The sequence below is a fragment of the Nuphar pumila genome, chromosome 6, assembly GCF_984573655.1.
Source record: "Nuphar pumila chromosome 6, dmNupPumi1.hap1.1, whole genome shotgun sequence".
NCBI classification, from domain to species: Eukaryota; Viridiplantae; Streptophyta; class Magnoliopsida; order Nymphaeales; family Nymphaeaceae; genus Nuphar; species Nuphar pumila.
This window is the reverse complement of record NC_143254.1, coordinates 50388355-50414472: the sequence shown is the minus strand read 5'-3', so window position 1 is coordinate 50414472 and position 26118 is coordinate 50388355. Positions and strand designations below refer to the sequence as shown.

General features: G+C 40.1%; 1 protein-coding gene across 2 annotated transcripts; it reads right to left on the bottom strand.

Moving 5' to 3' along the window:
• Positions 1 to 610: 610 nt before the first annotated feature.
• Positions 611 to 18399, bottom strand: LOC149834813 (endo-1,4-beta-xylanase 3-like). 2 transcript variants are annotated; one of them, XM_090011570.1, is made up of 10 exons: positions 17666 to 18399; positions 17420 to 17585; positions 16758 to 17107; positions 16369 to 16546; positions 9058 to 9212; positions 8812 to 8977; positions 8150 to 8499; positions 7761 to 7938; positions 1950 to 2486; positions 611 to 1844 (listed from the first exon to the last, which is right to left on the bottom strand). In XM_090011570.1, the coding sequence occupies exons 1-10, from the start codon at positions 17992 to 17994 to the stop codon at positions 741 to 743; spliced, it is 3513 nt and encodes a 1170-aa protein (XP_089867696.1). In that variant the 5' UTR covers positions 17995 to 18399; the 3' UTR covers positions 611 to 740. The 2 variants fall into 2 exon arrangements, with proteins under 2 accessions (XP_089867696.1, XP_089867697.1); XM_090011571.1 differs by lacking the exons at positions 8812 to 8977; positions 9058 to 9212.
• Positions 18400 to 26118: the final 7719 nt, after the last annotated feature.

The window sequence follows — 26118 nt, the reverse complement described above, 5'->3', positions numbered from 1 at the left end:
TGAATTATTACGTCATTGACGGCTATAACCGGTATAGCCGACTTAGGATTAGTTTGGTGTGATAGAGGTTTTAAGAGAATAATTAAAGGATAATTAAAATAAATGAGCTTGTGTGGTGTGTCGAAAACTAAAATTAGACTAAGAGCTTAAAGCTCACTACAATTGTAAGTTTAAGTGTTTATTTGCTTATAATTATTTCTTACTGGTTATAGACTTACCCTCTTTATAATTACAAGTGTAGATTTTAGGCACACTAGCGCAGACAGAACGTGATCGACTTCTTCGGCAAAGTATTTGGTAGTTTTATCATTCTTGTCATTGAACATTCTTATATTTGTTATTTTCTTTTGTTATAAATGTTGAACATTGTGGAAAAAAGTGAGTTATTGAAAAAAAAAAAACCATGTTTTCTCTTCTCTGTGTGAACTTTGTATGCTTTCCTCTGAGAAGTAATACCAACCGAACTCGGATTCCCGAAGTCCCAGATTGGGGTGTTACAGGAACAGCCAAAATTTGCAAAACATATCCTGGATCTGACCCATTTGCATGCACTATGGAGAACAAACAACATCACCAGAGCAAATCAGGGCAGGTTTTCCCAACATGCCATGCAAACCAAACAGGAATCTATCTTTTATTCATTTCAAATAATATTCACGTCAAACAGAAGATGGAGAACCTTCAACCACATAATGATGAGCTTTACACAAGCAAAAATCGGTGTACTCATTACAAGTTTATTAGTTTATTGCAATCTCCAGTGGAGACTCCCCCTTGTCCACAACAAATGTTAGAGTAATCTTCTTATGCTGATGAAAAATCTCCAGGCTGTATGAACCAAGGAAACCTCTAAATTTGAACTCTCCCTGGTCATTGATGTGCCCATGTGAGTGGGACATCCACTCTTTCCTGAGGGCGAGGTACCTCCTTCCAGCTTCATTGATATCACCTTCAGCATCGACCAAGTACGCATTGTCCCTGCTCATAAACAGCTCCCAGAATCCCCATAGCATGATCCCCTCCACAGCAGGATGAGCATAGCTTTCACGAAGCATAACCTCCAAATCATCAGCTCGTATGTATTCATTGATCGAGGAAACGTCAAGTTCTGTAAACCAAATAGGAAGTCCAAGTATGCCGAGTTTATCCAACGCAGAGCGGACGATGGATCCAACAGGACTGTCAATGTGACCCTGTAGTCCTATCCCCCCAACTGGTGCACCCTGCTCTTGAAGATCAAGTATATGCTCAATGTACTTCTCAGGAGAAGATTGTGTGTCATTACCATCCTCTACGTGGTAGTCATTCACAAAAAGCAAGGCCGATGGGTCCAGTTGATGGGCTGTTTTAAACATGTATGGCATTATGTCCTTTCCCAGTCTATCTTGATAAAATGATCCGTGCAACATTTCATTGTTTACGTCGTAGTGTCTGAACTTGTCCTTGTATCTTGAGAGAAGACCAGTTAGATGATTCTGAACAGCCATCCTCAAGTCATTATTGTTCAAAGATAGGATCCATGGTTGAACCGAAGATTCCACTTCCCAGAAGATGCAGTGGCCTCTGGTGTCTATACCATGACTTCGACACAAATCCAAGAGCTCATCTGCATCCCGATAATTGAAATTTCCTTGCTGTGCCTCTATCCAATACCATTTCAGTTCATTGCCGAAGACAGCCCAATTGAAATTCTTCACAAAGAAATCAACAAAGTCTTCATTGTCTATGTTTGTCCTATTGATGCATGTCCCAAATGGAAAACTGTTTTGGATCTGTTTTACTCTTACTATAGAGCCAACCAGTTCTGAGGATGAGAACTTGAGTATGATATCACGCTTTCGAACCTGTGAAAACAACACAGGTAGCATAATGTAAAAAAAATGTCTCTTTCAAATGGAAGTATAAATCCAGAGAAGCATCAAGTACTAGGTTTATTTTTTCTAACGTACCTTATCAATCTGCGTCTTTAGATGTCTAAATCTTGATTCTCTATCAACAGGAAATATTTGGAATCCTGCTACCATTAGATAAACTCCTGATGCAGGACCTTGAATGTACACCATTACTTTTGATGGTTGTTTCTCTATTCTAAATGAACCCCCAATTTCAAACCATCTATCTTCATTAACCTCGACTTGGCCCCCATTTACCCACTGGCCATCTACACTCAAAGCAACATTAACATTCTGAGGACCATTCACCATAGACCCAACACGAACCCAAGCAGACACTAGATAAGTCAAGAACAATTTCATTTTATCTGTGATCATCTGAGCTGGCCCCATCCAGGTTTGTGTCCGATTGGTTACAAGGATATGGGAACCACTAAGAGGTTCGTGTGCTCCTAGAGACTCCCTTGCCATGGGAGGGAGCAAATGAGGTGAACCGGTAGATACAGTTAGTGTACATGGACCGAGAGGGAACCATCCATTCAAACCATTGGTCAGATTGCTGTTCTCAATTATGTTGACTCCATAAGCAGGATTCTACAGGAGAATAAGAAGTTGCAGGAAATTTTATTAGCTCAATATTTGCAAGTGCTGAACAATATCATTTTGTAAAATGATGAAGATGAGCAGTGCTTAAACAAGCTCTAGCCTAATCTGAGAGTTTTGCATTTAAAGGTTCACAATAATGCATTGGGCATAAATGCAGGCAGGAGGGAAATGTATAGAGGTAAGTCACCCTTGCCGAAGAAGCAAACTAAAAAAGAAGGGAAGTTAACTCCAAACATTCTCCCTAAAAGTCACATATAACAGTCAAAAGCAGCAAAGAAATAAATAAGTCCAAGAATTAACCACATTAGGTCATTCATAAATAGAATCAATTTTTCTCACAGTTCTTCACACTTGTCAGACAAGGAATGACCACATAAATAGTATATTTTGACAAGGAAGCAGTGCATCTTTTATGTCCATATAAATAATTTTTGTTTAGCAAAGTTGGGGGCCCATAAGAATCAGATATCAAACACTGAATATTATCCATATTGCTCTCACCTGTGGAAAATCTAGAAAATCAGAACTCCAAGTATCCAGCATCATTACTAACTGCTCTTTCTTTTAGAGAGAGGGAGAATACAAGAATGATTAAATGCACCTTAAATGTACCAACTACCAATAGAGAAAGATTTCTATGACATGAATGGTAAGTCACTGACAAATACATCCAATGAACTTCCAAGTATTGTGCATGTGTATTCCTATTTTGAAAGATCAAAGCCATGATTGAATTTAGATATTCATATTAATGGAAAATAATTGATCAAAATTTCAATGGGCATCTAGTGTTGTGAGCAGAAGTAATGGCATTCCATGATGAAGGTGAACCTCATAGAAGCAAGAGGAAATGAGCCATTTTGACCATTCTTGGACTTTGCAATAGGAATGCAAAGAAACATTCCCAAAAGTATCTTAAATGGAAAATTCATTTTATGCAGGCATCTGTTTTTTTGGTGTCTTATGCTCATACTTTCACTGAATCAGTTTAAACTAATGGACATGGAGATAGTTTTGCATTATCAGAAGTATGAATATGCAAGCAGGAAAGACAAGTCCATACACTGCCTAGTAATATTTAAAGCCATAGACTTGCCTAAAGCTTCAAAATGTGAACTTTCTGTACTTCATCCATTAAAACTTTCTTATGCTCAACGTTATCATGTGCACAATCAACTTATTTCCAGGAAGATTGACATTCTTTAATACATATCAATAATTTTAAAACCAAGTCATCTAGACAAATACAGTTTGAAGCATTGACTCATATATATGCATTTAGGAATTCATTTATTTGAACATACCTCCAGTTTTGCAACTTCAAATATACTTCAAAATAATCTTCTGGTCTTTCACGCAAAGACTCCTCTGAGTATCTAATTCTATAGGTCAGCTACATGTGACATTTGCACATGCATCCCACCAAGCTGAACAAAGGTAAGCATCTTGAACATTTTGTTCCATACTCAAGTGACCTCTTGTCCTTTAGTGCAGTCATGTGGATAACGATTCTTGGCAAGCTCTCTTTCCCAGAGCCTTTTAGCAAAATAATATGTTGATTTTATGGATTGGACTAAGTGCATACAAAAAACACCATTTTGTTAGATAATTTTAAATCTGTGGAATCACCTTGGAGAGAAAAAAAAGCCAAACCATTCAATCAATTACGAGATCATTTCACCACTATGATCTGAATTGTTGTTTCCTAGTAACCCACATAAATGTCATTTAGCCAAGTATCTGTTAAGAATACCTAAATGAAGTAGTTTAATGAACTCAAACCAGATAGCCAAATATGTCTTGGAATTTAGATTTAGTGCACTGCCTTCAAATATACTATACAGTCATACAAGATAGCTTAGCCCAGAGGAAACCTCTTTTGAGATAAGGCCAACGGTTTCTCCAACCAACACGCATATTACACTGTTAAGAATACCTAAATGAAGTAGTTTAATGAACTCAAACCAGATAGCCAAATATGTCTTGGAATTTAGATTTAGTGCGCTGCCTTCAAATATACTATACAGTCATACAAGATACCTTAGCCCAGAGGAAACCTCTTTTGAGATAAGGCCAATGGTTTCTCCAACCAACACACATATTACACTGTTATTTTCAAGGAGAGGATCTAGACACCATCTGGTTCTCAAGAACAACCGTTTGACATTATACAGGATGTCAATGTTTTCTTGACATCGATGCTTCTTGACAATCCTAGCACCAACTACTAGGATTTGAGACCATGCTTTAAGACAAGTCCACTAAAATCTTATCCCCTTAAGACAACTGAAATAAGAACAGACTTCCCATCATGGACTACCATTTAAAGTCCTAGTCACTATAGAAGCCAACATGAAATACACCCTGTATATAGGAAGCAGGACAAGGGGAAACAAGCTACCTTAATACTCAATCCATATTCAGTGCATCCTTGACACAAAATTGACATATTAAACAGTCCATTAACAATACAAATTTGATCTCTGATTTTATGCCCATGGATAACAAAACAGTTTCTTTTAGAAACTATTTGCATCTGAATGAGGACTGACCCTGCATCTAACTGTATGCTGGAATGGATGCTAATCTCGCAGAGCTAATACTATATATATATATATATATATATATATATATATATATATATATATATATATATAGCTATTGCATATTGTTATTTAGTTAATAGTAATATGTAGTCGTGAGGAAAGATTTAAACACAAAATTAATCACTACATGAAAAAACACTGAATAAGGCAATGGACATTATAAAAAAAGATCTTTAAAACCAGGGTTAATACAATATACAGGATGTGCCATGGTGTATGTTGTTTGCTGATGATATTGTTTTGATTGAAGAGTCTAGAGTTGGGGTTAATGCTAAGTTAGAATTATGGAGACAGACATTGGAAGCAAGAGGTTTTAAGTTGAGTAAGAGTACAACAACAACAACAACTACGCCTTCATCCCAAAACAATTGGGGTCGGCGATATGAACCAAAAAAGAAAATCATTCTGGGTCTTCCACATGAATCCTTCTCCTCAAATCATTTCTATCCAATGCCAAGTCTTCGGTGAGGTTCAAAGCATTCATATCCTTTCCTATCATATCCATCCAAGTCTTCCTAATATGAACCAAAAAAGAAAATCATTCTGGGTCTTCCACATGAATCCTTCTCCTCAAATCATTTCTATCCAATGCCAAGTCTTCGGTGAGGTTCAAAGCATTCATATCCTTTCCTATCATATCCATCCAAGTCTTCCTAGGCATACCCCGACCTCTTTTAACTAATATATTTTCCCATTTCTCCATCCTTCTAACTGGAGCATCATTAGGCCTTCGCCGAATAAGTTGCGGAAAGTGAGGAATAAGTTGAGTAAGAGTAAGACAGAATATATGGAATGTCGTTTTAGTAAGCAACGAAGCAGTGATGGGAATGTAGTGAAGCTTGGTGAGCAAGAAATATCGGTGGATGATTGTTTCAAATATTTGAGATCTATCATTCAAAAGTATGGAGAAATTGATGGAGATGTAAATCAGGGTTACCGGAAGCGCCTAGCTAAAAGGGGAAGCGTGCTTCCCCGAAGCGCGCTTCGGAAGCGCGAAACGTCGCGCTTCCGAAGCATGGGGGGAAGCGTCCCCCTTTTTTGGGAAGCGCACTTCCCTTTAATGGGGGACGCGTTTCCCTTTAATGGGGGACGTGCTTCCCTTTAATGGGAAGCGCGCTTCCCATCACGCTTCCCCCTCACTTCCCCCACGCTTCCCCCTCGCTTCCCCTGTTTTTTCAATTTTTTTGTATTTTTTATTTTTATTTTTTTTCGCTTCCCCCTCGCTTCCGAGACGCTTCCTAGGTCGCTTCCGAGACACTTCCCGAATCGGTCCTAAGTGGTCCCACGCTTCCCCGCTTCCTAAAATTTTGAAAGTGCCTCGCTTCTCGCTCCCGCTTCCCGTATCGCTTCCCGCTCCCGCTTCCTCAACTGGCAACCATGATGTAAATCATAGGATAAAGGTAGGGTGGATGAAATGCAAAAGTGCAACTGGAGTGTTGTGCGATCGTAGAATGCCATTGCGGTTGAAGGGAAAGTTTTATAGGACGACTATTAGGCCTGCTTTACTATACGGTACAGAATGTTGGCTGCCAAGAGACATCATATTGAAAAAATGAGTGTAGTTGAGATGCGTATGCTTAGATGGATGTGTGGAAATACAATAAAAGATAAGATTCGGAACGAGGAGATACGTAAGAAGGTAGGTGTTGCACCCATTGAAAATAAGATGAGAGAGAATCATTTACGGTGGTTTGGACATATTCGGCGAATGCCTAATGATGCTCCAGTTAGAAGGATGGAGAAATGGGAAAATATATTAGTCAAAAGAGGTCGGGGTAGGCCTAGGAAGACATGAATGGAGATGATAGGAAAGGATATGAATGCTTTGAACCTCACCGAGGACATGGCATTGGATAGAAATGATTGGAGGAGAAGGATTCATGTGGAAAACCCAGAATGATTTTCTTTTTTGGTTCATATCGCCGACTACAATTGTTTTTTGGTTCATAAAACAAGGGTTAATAGTTGCAACAATTGTTTGTATGTGCAAACGACTTAGCAACTTCCAAATTTTTTATTTTTTGGTCCAAGTGATCCCATGGATATGATCTACATGTTGTCTTTAGTGGGAACTGGCTTTTGAATCGCCGGAATCAGACCTGTGTCTAGGTTTTTCTGGAGATGCAAAAATCAACCGTTGTAAATGCACTGATTTTTTTCAACTCAAAAGGATATATTTTTTCATCGAGAAAACATGATCCAAGGGTCATTTCCCACTAATTCGAGCATGATGAACACATTTACAAGGTTAGATTGAGTCAAAACAACTTGCATCATGAGATTCAAACTAGATTGTACCTACAATCAACTGTATTAAATATAAACCCTTTAAAGTTTAAACCATCACAGAATTGAACCATGGACTTACTTTTATCAGAATTGAAACATGGACTTACTTTTATGACACTGGACTATATCATCTAAGGGAACCTTCACAGTGAAACAGCTACACCAAAAAAGGATAAAATGTCTAGCCAATGTAATTTCTCAATCCTACATTTTTCTAGTTATAGAACTATTTTCTATCCAATCAATTATAATCAGAAAAGGATACATGTGTGTATGTGTGTTAGTGGGCACATGTGTGTGTGTGTGTGTGTGTGTGTGTGTGCACAAGCATGAGAGAGAGAGAGAGAGCAGTTCACAATTAACTGACCTCAATGATGGGTGGAAGTGAAGGAGGTGGCTTGGCAGCATGTTTGAGAACTAAACTATTTAGAAGGATATCAGTGCCTGCGGGTGGTCCTTCCAAATATATAACTGCTCTAGAGACTGCACCATTTAAAAGAAACTTCCCTTGCAACTGAGTCCACTCCTTATCTGTTGCCTGTGAACTACATAAGCAGCATCCTTCTCTCTTAGTCCAAAGTACTCATCATATCACAATTAAAATGAAATAAAAAAGACCAACAAACAGCACCATATCTTGCTAACAGAGAACAAGTTCAGAAAGATGTAGAGACAAACAATAGTGCTATATCGACAACCCAAGGATGACCAAGTATCCCAAGACAAACTAACGAACATATTCAACAAAATTCTTACTTGGCAATGCCAATGTATTGTTCCCGTTGGTTTGATGTTTGAACCCACAATGTTGCTCGAACATCGGCACTGGAAGAGTTCCCAAATATTCGAACGACTGCAGTGACCTCATAGGCGAGCTTCTGCTGCACACGACCAGTTATTTCCTGTTGAATTCCATTCCAGCTCTGAGTGCGCTCAGTTGCAGAAGCAAAGGCTTTTCCACTCAATGGAAGAACTTTCCCATCTCCCATGGAATCATGTAAAAGGATCTTGCAACCTCTTCCAGACCAATTATTAAGGCCATCTTCAAACCGAGGATTTAGTATGATGTTTTCAACCCCATCATCTTTAAGACCCTCAACTTCTTCCTTTAGTATAGAAAAGAAGCACAACAACATAGTTTTAATAGCCAAGCAGTTCAATCAATGATAGAAGCATGTAAGCTACAACTTCTAACAACATTTTACTTCTTCAATTACATCCATTATCAAATGAAACTTCTACAATGCATGCAGCTCAGATGCAGACAAGTTTTTGTTTGTAGGCATTACTGCAAAAATATTGATGTAAAGTATAAACAAATGATCACACATTCTCTTGATAGATAATTACTTATTTCTGTCATTGGCACAATTAACAGAAAAATGTGAAGATCAAGGAAAATAATTTCAGGAAGTTACCTTTAATTCCTGGCCAGAGCCAGAACAAGCAAAAACGTGAAAATGGTCTATAAGCAAATCAACGCCGGGATCAGGCCCTTCCAAATAAACAACCACCCGCGTCGGAACGCTCGTTAAAGAAAACGTCCCTTCCACCTTAACCCACCTCTCTCTAGACGCCTTGGTGCTGCAACAGGGCAAACACTCACCACCAAACTCAACGGAGACACAAAGCCCATCAAAAAACACAGGAAAATTTGCGGGTACCTTGCTATGTATACAAAAGTTGGCGAGGAACCCGAGTACTCCAATCTGAGCGTAGCTTGGACACGAGATTCATGACAACCACTTACTCGAACAGAGGCAGAGATGGTGTAGCTGGAACGAGGTGAAACTCTTGGGTTGATGTCCTGTTCTAGACCCTGCCAAGAGTGGGTCCGGTTGGACACAACAGCATAGGAAGTTCCTGATTCAGAAACAACTCCTTCAAGGTAACCAGATGACTGTGTTAAATTATGTATATATAAATATATATATACATATACTTATATATATATATATATATACATTAGTATATATATATATAAGTATATATACGTATATATGTATATATACATAATTATATAGCTTTTTCCTGTTTTGTATAAACCAAAAACCCGATAGGGGTGTTTTGGTAATTCCATATGTACTTTTTTGTTTTTTACTTTTCTTTCTTTTTTCCCCTTTTTCTTTTTCCTTTTTTATTTTCTGTTTTTGCTTTTTGGAACCATAAAGGGGCCCCACCCATCTAGTCGTTTGGGCCCCAACAGTCATATTTATGACCGTTGGGTCTCCCAACGACTAGAAGGGAGCCCCCTTTATGGTCCTTCAAAAGTGCTCTCCTCCTCTATAAAAAGAGGAGGTTCCCCCTTGTAATTGTATGGGTTTTTACACCCTTCTCTTCCTTTCTTCAATAAATCCAACTTATGACTTTAAGTCATATTTTTGAGTTTTTGTGTGTGCACATTTGGTGTTTGTGTTCTTGGCTCTTGTAGTCACTCTTAAAGAGTGACTTTTGCCCTATTGGTGCTTCCGCCTCTTTTCATTACATGGTATCAAAGCTCGGTTGGTGATTGGGCTTTTCTTTTGTCATCTTGGAAAGCGTGCCTCTCAAAGTTTTGAAGAAAGGAAGGATATTTGGTGCCGATGGAACGTGACTCTAAAGTGGAGCTCTCTTTCAAGCTAAATGGGTCCAACTATCTCATGTGGGCCTCCGCTATGGAAAATCATCTAAGAGGTAAGAAACTTTGGGGCTTTGTTATGGGAACTACTCCCGAACCCTCTCTTGTTCTTACCAAAATTGAAAATGAAGTTGAAAAGGCTTTAGATGGCGCTGAGCGCATCAAAGCCATTAATGAACATCAATCCAAAATCGAGGATTTGGAAAGTAACCATGCCAAAATTTTGGCATGGTTTATGAACAATGTAGATCTTAAAAATTGTGCTAATATTGCCAAGTTTAGAAGGGCCAATGAGGCTTGGTTTTTCCTTAAGGGCACCCAAAAGGATCTTGCTCGGCAATTCTTTTGTCAAGAAAAAATTCGTTCCACCAAACAAATGGATATGAGTGTCCGGGACTATTTTAGCTCTCTAACCCCTCTTTGGGATGAGCTTGCCCTTCTTGAGCCCAAATGGGTTGCTCCACAAGATATTGAACTAAGAAGGGAACAAATTGAAAAGGAGCACTTTTTTCAATTCCTTCATGGACTTCGCCCGGAATTTGAACAAGTGAGGGCATCTCTTCTCCATAGAAGCAAAGCCCTACCTATTGAAGATGCTCTTGCCGAGGTATGTCAAGAAGAAACTCGACTTGGCTTGAGCATTAGGAATGATGAGGTTTTGGCCGTTAATAGGCCCGGATCAAATGTTAAAGCATATAGACCTCCCCACTTTAACAAAAATATCAATGGGCCTAGAAAGGGGATCATATGCCACTATTGTAATGAACCGGGGCACATTAGACCGGTTTGTCCAAAGCTTAAAGGAAAGGTTGCCGCGGTTGGAGAAAATTCTCCAAAGAAGGAGAAAGTACCAAAGAGGGAGATATCAAAGAAACTCTTAATCATATCTCTGAAGTTCTCCAACACCTTCTCAAGTCTTCTCCTTCAACATCCGGAGCCGCCATCGCCTACTCTTCATCACCTCCAGGTATGTGGATACTAGACTCTGGTGCTTCTTTTCATATGACATCTCATAAAAACTCCCTTTCAAATGTTTTTTCCGAACCCATGTCCTCCTATGTTTCAACGGCCGATGGAACATCATTAAAAATTGAAAGTATTGGAACACTTGACTTCAAAAATTCTCAAAAATTTTTTGTTCCTAAAGTAAGAGTTGTTCCAAAAATTAATTTAAATCTCTTTTCCGTTTCCCAAATCACCGACCATGGATGCCAAGTCTCTTTCTCACCTAAAGATTGCATCGTGCAGGATCTCCAGTCAGGGAAGCTGATTGGGCAAGGCCATAGAAGGGGTGATCTCTATTTTATGGACTTTTTGACGCTTCCATCTAAGTCATCTTGCAATCTTGTTAAAGACAAAAGTATTGGAATTTGGCATGAGAGACTTGGTCATCCAAATTTTGTAAAAATGTCTCTCTTCCCTTTTTTGAACAATACTTGTAAAGACAATCACATGACTTGTAAAGATTGCATTTTTGGGAAATCTAAAGCTACTTCGTTTCCTCAAAGAAGTTATTTTACCACTCGGCCATTTGAACTTGTTCATTCCGATGTGTGGGGACCTTCCCCAATTTTATCTAAAGGAGGTTTTTCGTATTATGTGGTCTTTATTGATGACTATACTAGATTTACGTGGATATACTTCCTAAGTCGCAAATCTGAAGTCTTCTCTTTCTTTAAAGAATTTCATGCAATGGTTAAAAATCAATTTTTGGGAAATCTATCTATTCTTAGGTCCGATTCGGGAGGTGAATATATGTCTAATGATTTTCAAAATTACTTAAAAGAAAATGGAATTTGTCATCAACGTTCTTGTCCCAACACTCCGCAACAAAATGGTCTTACGGAAAGAAAGCATAGGCACATAATAGAAACTACAAGAACATTATTGATTTCAAAAAATATCCCAAAATCCTTTTGGGCCGAAGCGGTTCTAACTTCAACATATCTCATCAATAGAATCCCTTCATCCTCTTTGAAAAATCTTTCTCCATTTGAAAAACTTTACAATATGTCTCCCGATTATAAAAGATTAAGAATTTTTGGATGTAATGCTTTGTTTTAACTCGCAAAAATGATAAACTTTCTCCTAGGGCTATTGAATGTATTTTTTTGGGATATGGCGAAAAACAAAAAGGATATCGATGTTTTGACATAATTAAGAATAAACTTTATATCGCAAAAGATGTCACATTCCTCGAAGAAGAAAATGGTTTTTCGCATCAACCAAATGAAAATATTGACTATTCCTTTTTATTTGACTTGTTACCTCAAGAAAACATCATAGATGATCATATTGATCTTAATGAAGATCTTGTTGAACATCCAAATAATGATCAAAACCTTGAAGAAAATGCTTTAAGACAAATACAAGTCTACTCTAGAAGGAATGAAAGAAATCCTCCTTGTGCCCTTGAAAGATTTTCTCAAAGTGAGTCGATAGAAGAAACCTCTCAAAGAAGATCAAATCACATTCCTAAGATTCCAAATAGATTTGTTTCTTATGACTCTTTTTCCCCTAATTATCGAGCATGTCTTCTTGCTCTTCACTCCTTTCATGAACCATCTCATTACAATGATGCTAAACAATATGCTCATTGGAATGAAGCTATGGAGCTTGAACTTAATGCCCTTAAAAAGGCGCAAACTTGGGAAATCATTGATCCTCCCAATGGCAAGAAACCCATTGGATGTAGATGGGTGTTTAAAGTAAAAACTAAGAGTGATGGTTCATTAGAAAGATATAAGGCTAGGTTGGTAGCCAAAGGTTATGCCCAAGAGTATGGGGTAGACTATGATGAAACTTTTGCCCCAGTTGCTCGAATGACTAGTGTTCGAGCCCTTATTGCTATAGCTTCTGTTAAAAAATGGCCCATCTTTCAACTTGATGTTAAAAATGCCTTCTTGAATGGTAATTTAAATGAAGAAGTTTATATGGAACCACCTCCAGGTATCAATTTAAATGGAAAAGTTTTAAAATTAAAAAAGGCTTTATATGGACTTAAGCAAGCTCCTAAAGCTTGGTATGACAGGTTTAGTAATGTATTAATCAATTTAGGTTTTTCTTCTTGTTATACTGACACTGTTTTTTTTGTCAAAAGAACAGGTGACTCCATTATTATGCTTCTGCTGTATGTTGATGATATGATCATCACTGGGAATGACAAAAAGGGAGTAAATGATGTTAAGTCTATGTTAAAAGATACTTTTGATATGTCTGACCTTGGTTATTTGAGATATTTTTTAGGAATTGAAGTGGCTTATTCAGCGCGTGAGTACATCTTATCTCAAATGAAGTTAGCTGCAGAAATTTGTACCAAATCAGGAATATCTGATGAAAAGAAAGTGGAGACTCCTGAAGTTATCAATGCAAAACTAAGACTTGAAGATGGTGTTCTTCTTGAAGATCCAACCCCCTACCGTCAATTAATTGGATCCCTCACCTATCTATCCATCACACGTCCAGACATAGCTCATGCGGTTCATGCAGCGAGCCAATTTCAGCACGCTCCTACTACGGTTCATATGGCGGCCATAATGAGAATTGTGCGATATATCAAAAATACCATCTCCAAGGGACTCTTCTTATCCTCTTCCTCATCTCTTGAATTGACTGCTTTTACTGATGCTGACTGGGGAGGAAATCCCAATGATCGGATCTCAATTACGGGTCTTTGCATTTTTTTAGGTGAATCTCTCATCTCGTGGAGATGCAAGAAGCAGCAGAAGGTCTCCTTATCATCTACTGAAGCTGAATATCGGGCTATGGCGATGACAACTATGGAGATTGTGTAGCTCAGAAGTCTTCTTGGTGACATGGGCGTTCCCATTTCCACTCCCACCAAGCTCTGTTGTGATAACAAGAGTGCGATATACATTGCCAGCAATCACACCTTTCATGAGCGGACCAAGCATATCGAAATTGATTGCCATTATGTACGAGACGAATATCTCAAAGGGACCATCACATTGCCATATGTCACTTCAGAGTATCAACTAGCTGACTTCTTCACCAAGGCGCTCCCAACTCCACGATTCATGTTTCTTCTTGGCAAACTTTCGGTATTTTCCCCATAAAGTTTGAGGGGGCATGTTAAATTATGTATATATAAATATATATATACATATACTTATATATATATATATATACATTAGTATATATATATATAAGTATATATATGTATATATACATAATTATATAGCTTTTTCCTGTTTTGTATAAACCAAAAACCCGATAGGGGTGTTTTGGTAATTCCATATGTACTTTTTTGTTTTTTACTTTTCTTTCTTTTTTCCCCTTTTTCTTTTTCCTTTTTTATTTTCTGTTTTTGCTTTTTGGAACCATAAAGGGGCCCCACCCATCTAGTCGTTGGGGCCCCAACAGTCATATTTATGACCGTTGGGGCTCCCAACGACTAGAAGGGAGCCCCCTTTATGGTCCTTCAAAAGTGCTCTCCTCCTCTATAAAAAGAGGAGGTTCCCCCTTGTAATTGTATGGGTTTTTACACCCTTCTCTTCCTTTCTTCAATAAATCCAACTTATGACTTTAAGTCATATTTTTGAGTTTTTGTGTGTGCACATTTGGTGTTTGTGTTCTTGGCTCTTGTAGTCACTCTTAAAGAGTGACTTTTGCCCTATTGGTGCTTCCGCCTCTTTTCATTACAGCCTGTGATACCACATACCCATGGCAGCAACTTGGGTGTCAAAACTGCAGGCCTCCTGAGAAGTCATGGTTGAGGATGATGTTGTTATAAGCCATTCAAATGATGACAGGAACAGAGAGAAGAAATAAGGGTAGGTGGGTTCACTGCAACAGCAATGACTGTGGGATGCCGGCTTGAATTGGAAGAAGAACGGGCACTGGGGGACTTGATTAATAGTTTGATACTGCCTTTCCTTTGAGTCTCAATACGTTTATATATATGTAAATGAAAGAAAATAGAATAGAGGCAGAAGAGAGAGAATCAGTCACCGTTTGAGAGGTAGTTGGTGGTTTTGACCTTTGAAACGAAGCGAGAGGGAAGAGTAGGGATGGCAGTGGACCGGGGGACAACGGGGCTCCGTCGGGGCCGTTTGGACCGAGGATGAAGGGCATGAAACGGGGACGGAGGCGGGGATGAAGGTTAAAATCTATTCCCTTGCAGGAATGGAGGCGGGGATGGACTTAAGCTTTTCCCCGCCCCTCCGCATCCCCAATCCTTTAAGGAATGACTATAGACTAAAGGGAAACGGGGCCCCGCCCCGCCTCGCCCCCGTTTGGACCGGGGATGGAGGACATGAAACGGGGATGGAGGCGGGGTGGAGGTTCGGATTTTGAAACGGGCAGAGGTGGAGACCTTGTCCCCCACCCCGGTCTACTGCCATCCCTAGGGAAGAGAGGTGTCATCCTGCTTACGTAATTAGTTTGGACATATTCGGCGAATGCCTAATGATGCTCCAGTTAGAAGGATGGAGAAATGGGAAAATATATTAGTTAAAAGAGGTCGGGGTAGGCCTAGGAAGACATGAATGGAGATGATAGGAAAGGATATGAATGCTTTGAACCTCACCGAGGACATGGCATTGGATAGAAATGATTGGAGGAGAAGGATTCATGTGGAAGACCAAGAATGATTTTCTTTTTTGGTTCATATCGCCGACTCCAATTGTGTTTTGGTTCATAAAACAAGGGTTAATAGTTGCAACAATTGTTTGTATGTGCAAACGACTTAGCAACTTCCAAATTTTTTATTTTTTGGTCCAAGTGATCCCATGGATATGATCTACATGTTGTCTTTAGTGGGAACTGGCTTTTGAATCGCCGGAATCAGACCTGTGTCTAGGTTTTTCTAGAGTTGCAAAAATCAACCGTTGTAAATGCACTGATTTTTTCCAACTCAAAAGGATATATTTTTTCATCGAGAAAACATGATCCAAGGGTCATTTCCCACTAATTCGAGCATGATGAACACATTTACAAGGTTAGATTGAGTCAAAACAACTTGCATCGTGAGATTCCAACTAGATTGTACCTACAATCAACTGTATTAAATATAAACCCTTTAAAGTTTAAACCATCACAGAATTGAAACATGGACTTACTTTTATCAGAATTGAAACATGGACTTACTTTTATAACACTGGACTATATCATCTAAGGGAACCTTCACAGTGAAACAGCTACACCAAAAATGGATAAAATGTCTAGCCAATGTAATTTCTCAATCCTACATTGTTCTAGTTATAGAACTATTTTCTATCCAATCAATTATAATCAGAAAAGGATACACGTGTATGTGTGTTAGTGGGAACATGTGTGTGTGTGTGTGCGCACAAGCATGAGAGAGAGAGAGAGAGAGAGCAGTTCACAATTAACTGACCTCAATGACGGGTGGAAGTGAAGGAGGTGGCTTGGCAGCATGTTTGAGAACTAAACTATTTAGAAGGATATCAGTGCCTGCTGGTGGTCCTTCCAAATATATAACTGCTCTAGAGACTGCACCATTTAAAAGAAACTTCCCTTGCAACTGAGTCCACTCCTTATCTGTTGCCTGTGAACTACATAAGCAGCATCCTTCTCTCTTAGTCCAAAGTACTCATCATATCACAATTAAAATGAAATAAAAAGGACCAACAAACAGCACCATATCTTGCTAACAGAGAACAAGTTCAGAAAGATGTAGAGACAAACAATAGTGCTATATCCACAACGCAAGGATGACCAAGTATCCCAAGACAAACTAACGAACATATTCAACAAAATTCTTACTTGGCAATGCCAATGTATTGTTCCCGTTGGTTTGATGTTTGAACCCACAATGTTGCTCGAACATCGGCACTGGAAGAGTTCCCAAATATTCGAACGACTGCAGTGACCTCATAGGCGAGCTTCTGCTGCACACGAGCAGTTATTTCCTGTTGAATTCCATTCCAGCTCTGAGTGCGCTCAGTTGCAGAAGCAAAGGCTTTTCCACTCAATGGAAGAACTTTCCCATCTCCCATGGAATCATGTAAAAAGATCTTGCAACCTCTTCCAGACCAATTATTAAGGCCATCTTCAAACCGAGGATTTAGTATGATGTTTTCAACCCCATCATCTTTAAGACCCTCAACTTCTTCCTTTAGTATAGAAAAGAAGCACAACAACATAGTTTTAATAGCCAAGCAGTTCAATCAATGATAGAAGCATGTAAGCTACAACTTCTAACAACATTTTACTTCTTCAATTACATCCATTATCAAATGAAACTTCTACAATGCATGCAGCTCAGATGCAGACAAGTTTTTGTTTGTAGGCATTACTGCAAAAATATTGATGTAAAGTATAAACAAATGATCACACATTCTCTTGATAGATAATTACTTATTTCTGTCATTGGCACAATTAACAGAAAAATGTGAAGATCAAGAAAAATAATTTCAGGAAGTTACCTTTAATTCCTGGCCAGAGCCAGAACAAGCAAAAACATGAAAATGGTCTATAAGCAAATCAACGCCGGGATCAGGCCCTTCCAAATAAACAACCACCCGCGTCGGAACGCTCGTTAAAGAAAACGTCCCTTCCACCTTAACCCACCTCTCTCTAGACGCCTTGGTGCTGCAACAGGGCAAACACTCACCACCAAACTCAACGGAGACACAAAGCCCATCAAAAAACACAGGAAAATTTGCGGGTACCTTGCTATGTATACAAAAGTTGGCGAGGAACCCGAGTACTCCAATCTGAGCGTAGCTTGGACACGAGATTCATGACAACCACTTACTCGAACAGAGGCAGAGATGGTGTAGCTGGAACGAGGTGAAACTCTTGGGGTGATGTCCTGTTCTAGACCCTGCCAAGAGTGGGTCCGGTTGGACACAACAGCATAGGAAGTTCCTGACTCAGAAACAACTCCTTCAAGGTAACCAGATGCCTGTGATGCCACATACCCATGGCAGCAATTTGGGTGCCAAAACTGCAGGCCTCCTGAGAAGTCATGGTTGAGGATGATGTTGTTATAGGCCATTCAAATGATGACAGGAACAGAGAGAAGAAATAAGGGTAGGTGGGTTCACTGCAACAGCAATGACTGGGGGATGCCGGCTTGAATTGGAAGAAGAACGGGCACTGGGGGACTTGATTAATAGTTTGATACTGCCTTTCCTTTGAGTCTCAATACGTTTATATATATGTAAATGAAAGAAAATAGAATAGAGGCAGAAGAGAGAGAATCAGTCACCGTTTGAGAGGTAGTTGGTGGTTTTGACCTTTGAAACGAAGCGAGAGGGAAGAGTAGGGATGGCAGTGGACCGGGGGACAACGGGGCTCCGCCGGGCCCGTTTGGACCGGGGACGAAGGGCATGAAACGGGGACGGAGGCGGGGATGAAGGTTAAAATCTATTCCCTTGCAGGAATGGAGGCGGGGATGGACTTAAGCTTTTCCCCGCCCCTCCGCATCCCCAATCCTTTAAGGAATGACTATAGACTAAAGGGAAACGGGGCCTGGCCCTGCCTCGCCCCCGTTTGGACCGGGGATGGAGGACATGAAACGGGGATGGAGGCGGGGTGGAGGTTCGGATTTTGAAACGGGCAGGGGTGGAGACCTTGTCCCCCGCCCCGGTCTACTGCCATCCCTAGGCAAGAGAGGTGCCATCCTGCTTACGTAATTAGACATCCCACTTGGGAAAGTCAAGTGGCTGGCTCTCCCTAGATTTGCCCGAGGAGTAGTTTTTTCCTGGGGATCATCTATGGCTTGACCAAGTTGGAGTTTGGAAGCAGCCGAGTCCATCCCCTTAAACTCTTAAATCAAGCCTTTGTTTGTGGAGAGATTCAAATTTCATATTGTCATAGTTCATATTATCTTAAACCTAGTCCTATCATGTAACATAAAGCTTGGCGCTAGACAGCTAGTCTAGCTACAGGCAGAAATCTGTAGGTAGGGGTAGTCTTGTAATTTTTTGTTATAGCGTGGGCCTGAGGGAGGAGTGTTATTGAGAACCACTCCAAGCTAGGCAAGGTTGGTTAGGGTGTGTCCTCACAATTTGCTGGACCCATTTTTATCTTGTAACAACTACATTGGGAGGTAACTAAAACATGTAATGATGCGTTCCTTCTTTCCAAAGCAATGTTGGTGGGAAGCAATTCCAGTCTAAGGGACCCTTGTACAAGTGAAAACCACACATCATATTATTATTGTTATCATTTCTTTCCCAATCCTTGTCAACCGAAAAGAGCAAGCGGTATCATGCTACAACTGATTGGCAAACAAAAAGATAGCTTATCGTGCAATAGCTTTTTTAGTCATCTAAGCCACTTCAAAATTTGATTCTTTGAGAGAGAGAGAGAGATAGACCAAAAATGAAAACCAAACCACAGGTTTGAATAAAATCTTTTGACAGGTTTGGATCAAATGTTTTGGATGTTAGGGTGGACCAATTTCTGTTTGAAAACACGCTTCAAGTTTTTACCAATCATGTACTCCTAGCCAAACAGTCAATTCCTTGCACGTCTGTGTGGAATGGTCAGACCTGGTTCAGCAAAGGAGGGATGTGAATTAGGAATGGACATGGGTCTAGATGTGAGGCCCGAGTCCGTGCCCACTCATAAACTTGAAAGCTCGCCTCCTTCGAAGCTCATTTGGAAAGTGTGCAGCCACATGCCTCTTTTACACGTCTGAAACTTTGTGAGATGCATGTTCACTGTAAAGCTTGCACAGATGATTGTAGATGCATTAAGGCATAAGTTTGACCTACCTTTTTTTTATGTTATTTCCTACTTCCATTGTCACTTCTTGCTCACTTCTCATGTTTTCTTAACATTTCATGCATTAATTTATTTTTAAATGCCCGTTTTTTCGCTTTGCACTTTGCATGCATATTGTTTCTTGCAACCACTTCTTTGGTAACTATGGTCCACTTTTAGTTTGAATCCCCTCCAATGCAGTTGAAAGAGTGATTGGTTTGTGTAGGAGAGAAAGCAGCTCCATTTACTATACTTTAGTAATCCAAGATTGTCTGTAGAACAGTGGCAAGGTGATTGCCAAATGGAATTGCCAGCTGCAAGTAGTGATATGATGGGGTAGTGAAAAAACAGAACTAAAAAACCAAACAAACACTATCATGCTGATGCTTGTAATTCCACATGGCAATCACAAAAAAATGGAGGTTTTGAACAAGTACCTTTCATGACTTCAACATGGCAATAAGGTCGTTTCTCAGAGCTTATATTTCAAACCCATCAAATTACTTTCCCATTAGCTGCCAACCGCTTTTGCCCTTCAACAAATCCTATTTAGAGATTAATCAAATCAAGCTATCATTTTTATGCTGCCACGAGTACAACGACAGGGATTCTTAAGAATTAACAGAGAGAAAAAAATGATCCCACTTTAATCAATCTCAGGCCATCATGGGTCCTTGTTTTCAAAACACAACAGGCCTTTTTCTCTCCTGAAAAAGATCCAACACAACATATCATTAACTCCTGCAATTGCACAGATCAGTGTGCTTAGCATTATCAATCTTTTAAATAGATCATCACATATGGCTCATTGATAGTTACTCTTTTGAGATGTTCTAGTTCACCATTGGCATAATATGATATGCTCGGACGGAACAAATGATTGTGAAGATGGCCATCCATTTCTGGATATCTTGATCTTATCATTTTAAAGCTTCCATTCATCTGGGAATGATTGAAGTAAATTGATAAATTGGTACTTAATTAATTTGGCCCCGTAAAATCGTTTCAACATGGAAGATTTTGATTCTCAACTTTGTGCTAGATGTTGGGATAAACCACCACGTTGGTGGTGGTTACCCACGATGTGGGTAACGCTCCCCATAATGATGCTCCTTCTGTTAAACCCATTACCGAATAAAAGAGAAACGGTTGCTTAACCGTTTCCATTCGGTGATTATAAAAAAGGGTTTCATAAGCAACCCATGAAAAGTGCAAAAATACAGAGATTAGGAGGGAAGAGGTTGACTCACCGTCTGCATACGGAGGCCTGCGCTTGTGGTGGCTGCAGACCGGCTGAGTTGAAGAGAGCCCTTCTCCGGCAACGTCCTCCGCCCTCCGATAATGGCCGCCTCAGGTACGCTCTGCTTTTCTGTTTTTTTTTATGCAGGGCCACCGCCACACAGGGATGCCGATTAAGGTTTCGCCGAAAAACCCCCAGCCAACCCAACATTGGGTTATGGGCCCACACCCCGCTTCTGCTGCGGGGTGTGCTCTGGGTCGTCCAGCAAAGCAGGTCACCGTGGGGTGACGTTGCTGCTGGTCGCCGGAAGCCGGCGACTGTCGCTGTTGGGCGACAGACAGATAAAAAAAAAATTGTGTTACCTCTGTTTTTGGGGGTTTTACTGTCGACGAGGATACCGCCGGCGTTTCCCTCTTTCACTCGCCATTAAAAGGCTGCAGGAACCGTCACCAGCGACTATTGAGTCGCCGGATTTCTGAAAAGGCTTCTGCGACATCAGTTTTCGCCGGCGGATGGATGGTTGCTTTCGCCGGAGGAGAAACGCCATCAGGAGCGGCGGCGTTGGTCGTCGGCAGGGGCATCGCCGGCAGGCGGTGTGGGTCGCCGGCAGGCGACGTTGGTTGCCGACCGGCGACATTGGTCGCCGGCAATGAAAAAGGGAAAACCCCTGTTTTTCTAAAAAGATCGAGGTTTTCTGCTCTTTTTTTCGTTTTTTCTATCGGGTAGAACTGGATCGGATCCGGTATATACCGGGTCCGACCCGAATCTAGTAGCCCTCGGGTCAGACCCGGATATGGTAGCAACCGGGTCAGACCCGGATCCGGTTAAAACCCGGGTCAGACTCGGATCTGGTAGCTACCGGGTCAGACTCGGATCTGGTAGCTACCGGGTCCGACCCGGATCTGATAGAAATCGGGCCAGACCCGAATCCGGTTATTACCGGGTCTGGCCTGGATCCAGTAAAACCGGATCAGACCTGGATCCAAATCTTAATTGGATCTGACCCGAATCCAGATAACCCCGTGTCTGACCCGGATCCGGCCAGTACCGGGTCCGACCCGGATCCGGACAGTACCGGGTCCGACCCGGATCCGGACAGTACCGGGTCCGACCCGGATCCGGCCAGTACCGGGTCTGACCCGGATCTAGTCATTACCGCGTCCAACCTGGATCCGGCCTGTACCGGGTCCAACCCGGATCCAGATAATTCCGGGTCTGACCCGGATTCGGTTACAGTTGGGTCTGACCCGGATCTAGAAGAGTCCAAGCACTATTTGGCCTAAACCGGATCAGGGACTGACTCAGCCCCTTTCCGGGACCGGTTCGGAGCCATTTTTGGCCGGTTCCTTCCAGTTTCTCACCAGTTCTGAGATGCTAAAACCATGTTTTCTTAAATATAAGAAAATACAGGGATTTCGGCATACGGTTATAGGGTTTTATGAACTTTTGTTCATACTTGACCCGGTTCATAAGGTTCAGAATCGGTTCGGACCTTTGGATGACCGGTTCGGGGCTGTTTCAGACCGGCTCAGAGTGCTTTAAGACCGGTTCGTGAAACATATGACATGTTCATTCAGTTTTAGAACTATTTCAAGAGTCATATGTTTGGTCCATTTGGTTTACGGACTATTTTAAGATATTATTTTGTATATAATATTGGCATTAAGGATAGTCAGATAACTTAGTGTATTTATGTTACCAAAGTTACTGAATACACGTATGTTGTCAAAATGTTGTACTATCATATGGTTTTAGTCAATATTATTGTTGTACTTATATTCATGAAACGATAAACGACCCAAAGGTAGTTTTATCATGTTTGGAATTTAAGTAGGGTAAAATAAGGTAAATGTGTTGAGATACATCATACATGTGTATCCAAAGGTACCTTGTGTTGATGGTCTAACTTCACAAGAACCTTAGTTTTACAGAATATGGTTGGTAGGCGAAGTGGTTTCGCGTGTCGGAGCTCTTACCAAAGTAGGACTTCGATGACCCCCTACACTCGCCTGGAAAGAAGCATATCAAGGGCCTTTATTATTTTTTGCTTTTTCCATTAAAGTTTAAGTCTCGTATGAATGTTTCTTGATACGTGTCTTTTGTCATGCAGTTTCTAGTTCTGTGATTTTAGATGGCTCTAGCTCTATACCTTTTCTAGATGGATCAAATTTTAGTGATTGGAAAGAAACTGTTCTTTTTGTATTAGGGTATATGGATCTAGATCTAGCCCTAAGGATAGATGAACCCGCTGTCATCATTGATCAGAGCACTGCTGATCAAAAGATTGCTTTTGAGAAGTGGGAGCGCTCAAATAGGCTTAGCTTGTTGCTTTTGCAATCTAAAGTAGCTAAGAACATTCATAGTGCTATCTCACAATGCAGAACAATGAGAGAATTCATGAATGCCATTGAGACAAAGTTTGTGAGTTCAAACAAGGCCAGAGTCAGTACCCTGATGTCAAAACTCATATCTATAAAATATACTGGAGGAAGAAACATTCGCTAGCATATTTTGGAGATGAGAAACATAGCATCTCAGCTGAATGACATGAAGCTCACCATCTCTGATTCTTTTCTAGTGCATTTAGTTCTAATGTCCTTACCTTTGTAATACGGACTTTTCAAAATCTTGTATAACACACATAATGATGAATGGACACTTAATGAACTCATGTCCAAGTGTGTTGAAGAAGAAGAAAGGATGAAAGGTGAGAAGGTGCAGAGTGCACATATGGCTTCTCATACGTCCAAGGTAGGACCAAGGAAGAATGCATTTAAGAGAAATGCTAGGAAGAAGCCAACTGGGGATAAGTCATCCCAAGACAAGCAATCGAGCTCTGCTCCCATAAAGTGCTTTATTTGCAAGAAGAAGGGACACATGAAGGCATATTGCATAAAGTATAAGAAGTGCTTGGAAAAGAGAGGTAATTTGTCATTTGTTTCTCATGAATGTAATTTATTACAAATTCCTGAAAATAGCTGGTGGATTGATTTTGGTGCTACTGTTCATATTTTCAACTGTCTACAACTGTTCCTGAGCAGAAGGGAACCAACAATGCATGAGAAAAACATCTATTCGGGAAACAAGATGCATTCACATGTGAAGGGTGTTGGAACCTGCAGGATTATTCTGAATACAGGCGTAGTTTTAGATCTTCATGATGTATTTTATATTCCATCATATAGTAGAAACTTAATTTCAATTTCAAAGTTGGATAAATTTGGATATTATTTTAAGTTTGAAAATTCTAAATTGTTTATATTCAGAAATTCAATTGAAATTGGTTCTGCATCAGTTTATGATGGTTTATATAGATTGAATGTGAAGAGCTAAACTCAGGAGTCTTTGACTTCTGAATACGCATTGGTTGAAAATAAATGTAGCACGACAGATGATAAATCTTACATGCTTTGGCATCGAAGGTTGGGTCATATCTCTGAAAAGATAATAAAGAGACTTGTAAATGAAGGGATCTTGCAATCTCTAGATTTTACTGACAATGACCCATGTGTTGATTGCATAAAGGCTAAGCATACAAACACATATAAAGAGGGTGTCAAACGCAGTAGTGAGATATTAGAAATAGTCCATACGGATGTATGTGGATCATTTTCTCTCTGTTACACAGGCGAAAAATATTTTGTCACCTTTATTGATGATTATTCTTGGTATATGTATCTCTACTTGATTTTCGAAAAATCTGATGTTTTTCAAATGTTTAAAGAATTTAAGAAAGAAGTAGAGAAACAAACCGATAAAGTTATTAAGATAGTCAGGTCTGATAGAGGTAGTGAATATTATGGTAGGTTTACTGAGATGGAGCAAAGGGAAGGACCATTAGCGCGATTTCTTAAAGAAGAAGGCATTGTGCCTCAATATACCATGCCTGGTAGTGCCTATCAGAATGGTGTAGCTGAAAGGAGAAATCGTACGCTTAAGTTAATGGTCAGGGCCATGTTGAATTATTCAACACTTCCCATAAAGTTGTGGGGCGAAGCCTTAAGGACTATTGTGCATTTTTTGAATAAGGTTTCTACGAAATCTGTGCCTAAAACTCCTTACGAGCTGTGGACAGGTAGGAAACCATCACTGTCTTATATGCACATATGGGGATGTCCTGCAGAGGCTAAACTGTATAACCCCCATATTAAAGCCTTTGATCCAAGAACAACCAGTGGATATTTCATTGGTTATCCAGAAAGATCAAAAGGGTACAGGTTTTATTGCACATCTCACTCACCACAGATTGTTGAAACAGATAAGGCTAAATTCCTAGAAGATGGTTCAGTAGGATTGAGTGCACTTCAAAACCTTAGTTTTGAGGAAGAACAGGATCCAGTTTCATCACCTGTTAAGGAAAACATCGAAAGATACCACATTGTTATTCTTAATGATAGTGTGGTTGATCATTCTATTGTTAATGCACAAATCCAAAGTGAACCTATTGTGGACAATGCGAAAGAACACGAACAAGATAATCAGGTTCAATCTGAGCCTGATGAACGACCTGTTTGGAGATCCACAAGGATTAGGAGATCTGCCATACATTCTGATTATGTGGTGTACCTTCAAGAGCCTGGTGATTTCATAAATATGGATAATGACTCATTGACTTTTATGAAAGTTGTTGAAAGCAAACAATCTTCACACTGGATAGAAGTCATGAAAGAAGAGTTAGACTCTATGGCTAAAAATCAAGTGTGGGATCTTGTCACGTTACCTAAAGGAGTAAAACCTGTAGGGTGTAAATGGGTCTTTAAGACCAAGAAGGACTCCAAAGGTAACATAGAGAGACATAAAGCAAGATTGGTTGCTAAAGGATTCACCCAGATGGAGGGCATTGACTATAATGAGACATTCTCTCATGTCTCAACTAAGGAGTCAATGAGGATAATTTTGGCCCTCGTAGCTCATTATGACTTAGAGCTATATCAGATGGATGTGAAAACAACATTCCTCAATGGGGATCTGAATGAAGAGGTATACATGGAACAACCTCTTGGTTTCTCTGAAAATGATTGTTTGGTTTGCAAGCTTAACAAATCAATATATGGACTTAAACAGGTCTCCCGACAGTGGTATATTAAATTTTCCCAAGTCATTGTGACTTTCGGGTTTACAGAAAACATTATTGATCAATGTATATACCTTAAGGAAAGTGGGAGTAAG

Coding starts and splice junctions, on each gene's coding strand:
- LOC149834813 (XM_090011570.1), bottom strand. CDS start 17,994: ATGGCCTATAACAACATCATCCTCAACCATGACTTCTCAGGAGGCCTG. Junction 16,547..16,757: donor CAATACATTGGCATTGCCAA/GTAAGAATTTTG, acceptor CTGCTTATGTAG/TTCACAGGCAACAGATAAGG. Junction 8,500..8,811: donor GCTCTGGCCAGGAATTAAAG/GTAACTTCCTGA, acceptor TCTATACTAAAG/GAAGAAGTTGAGGGTCTTAA.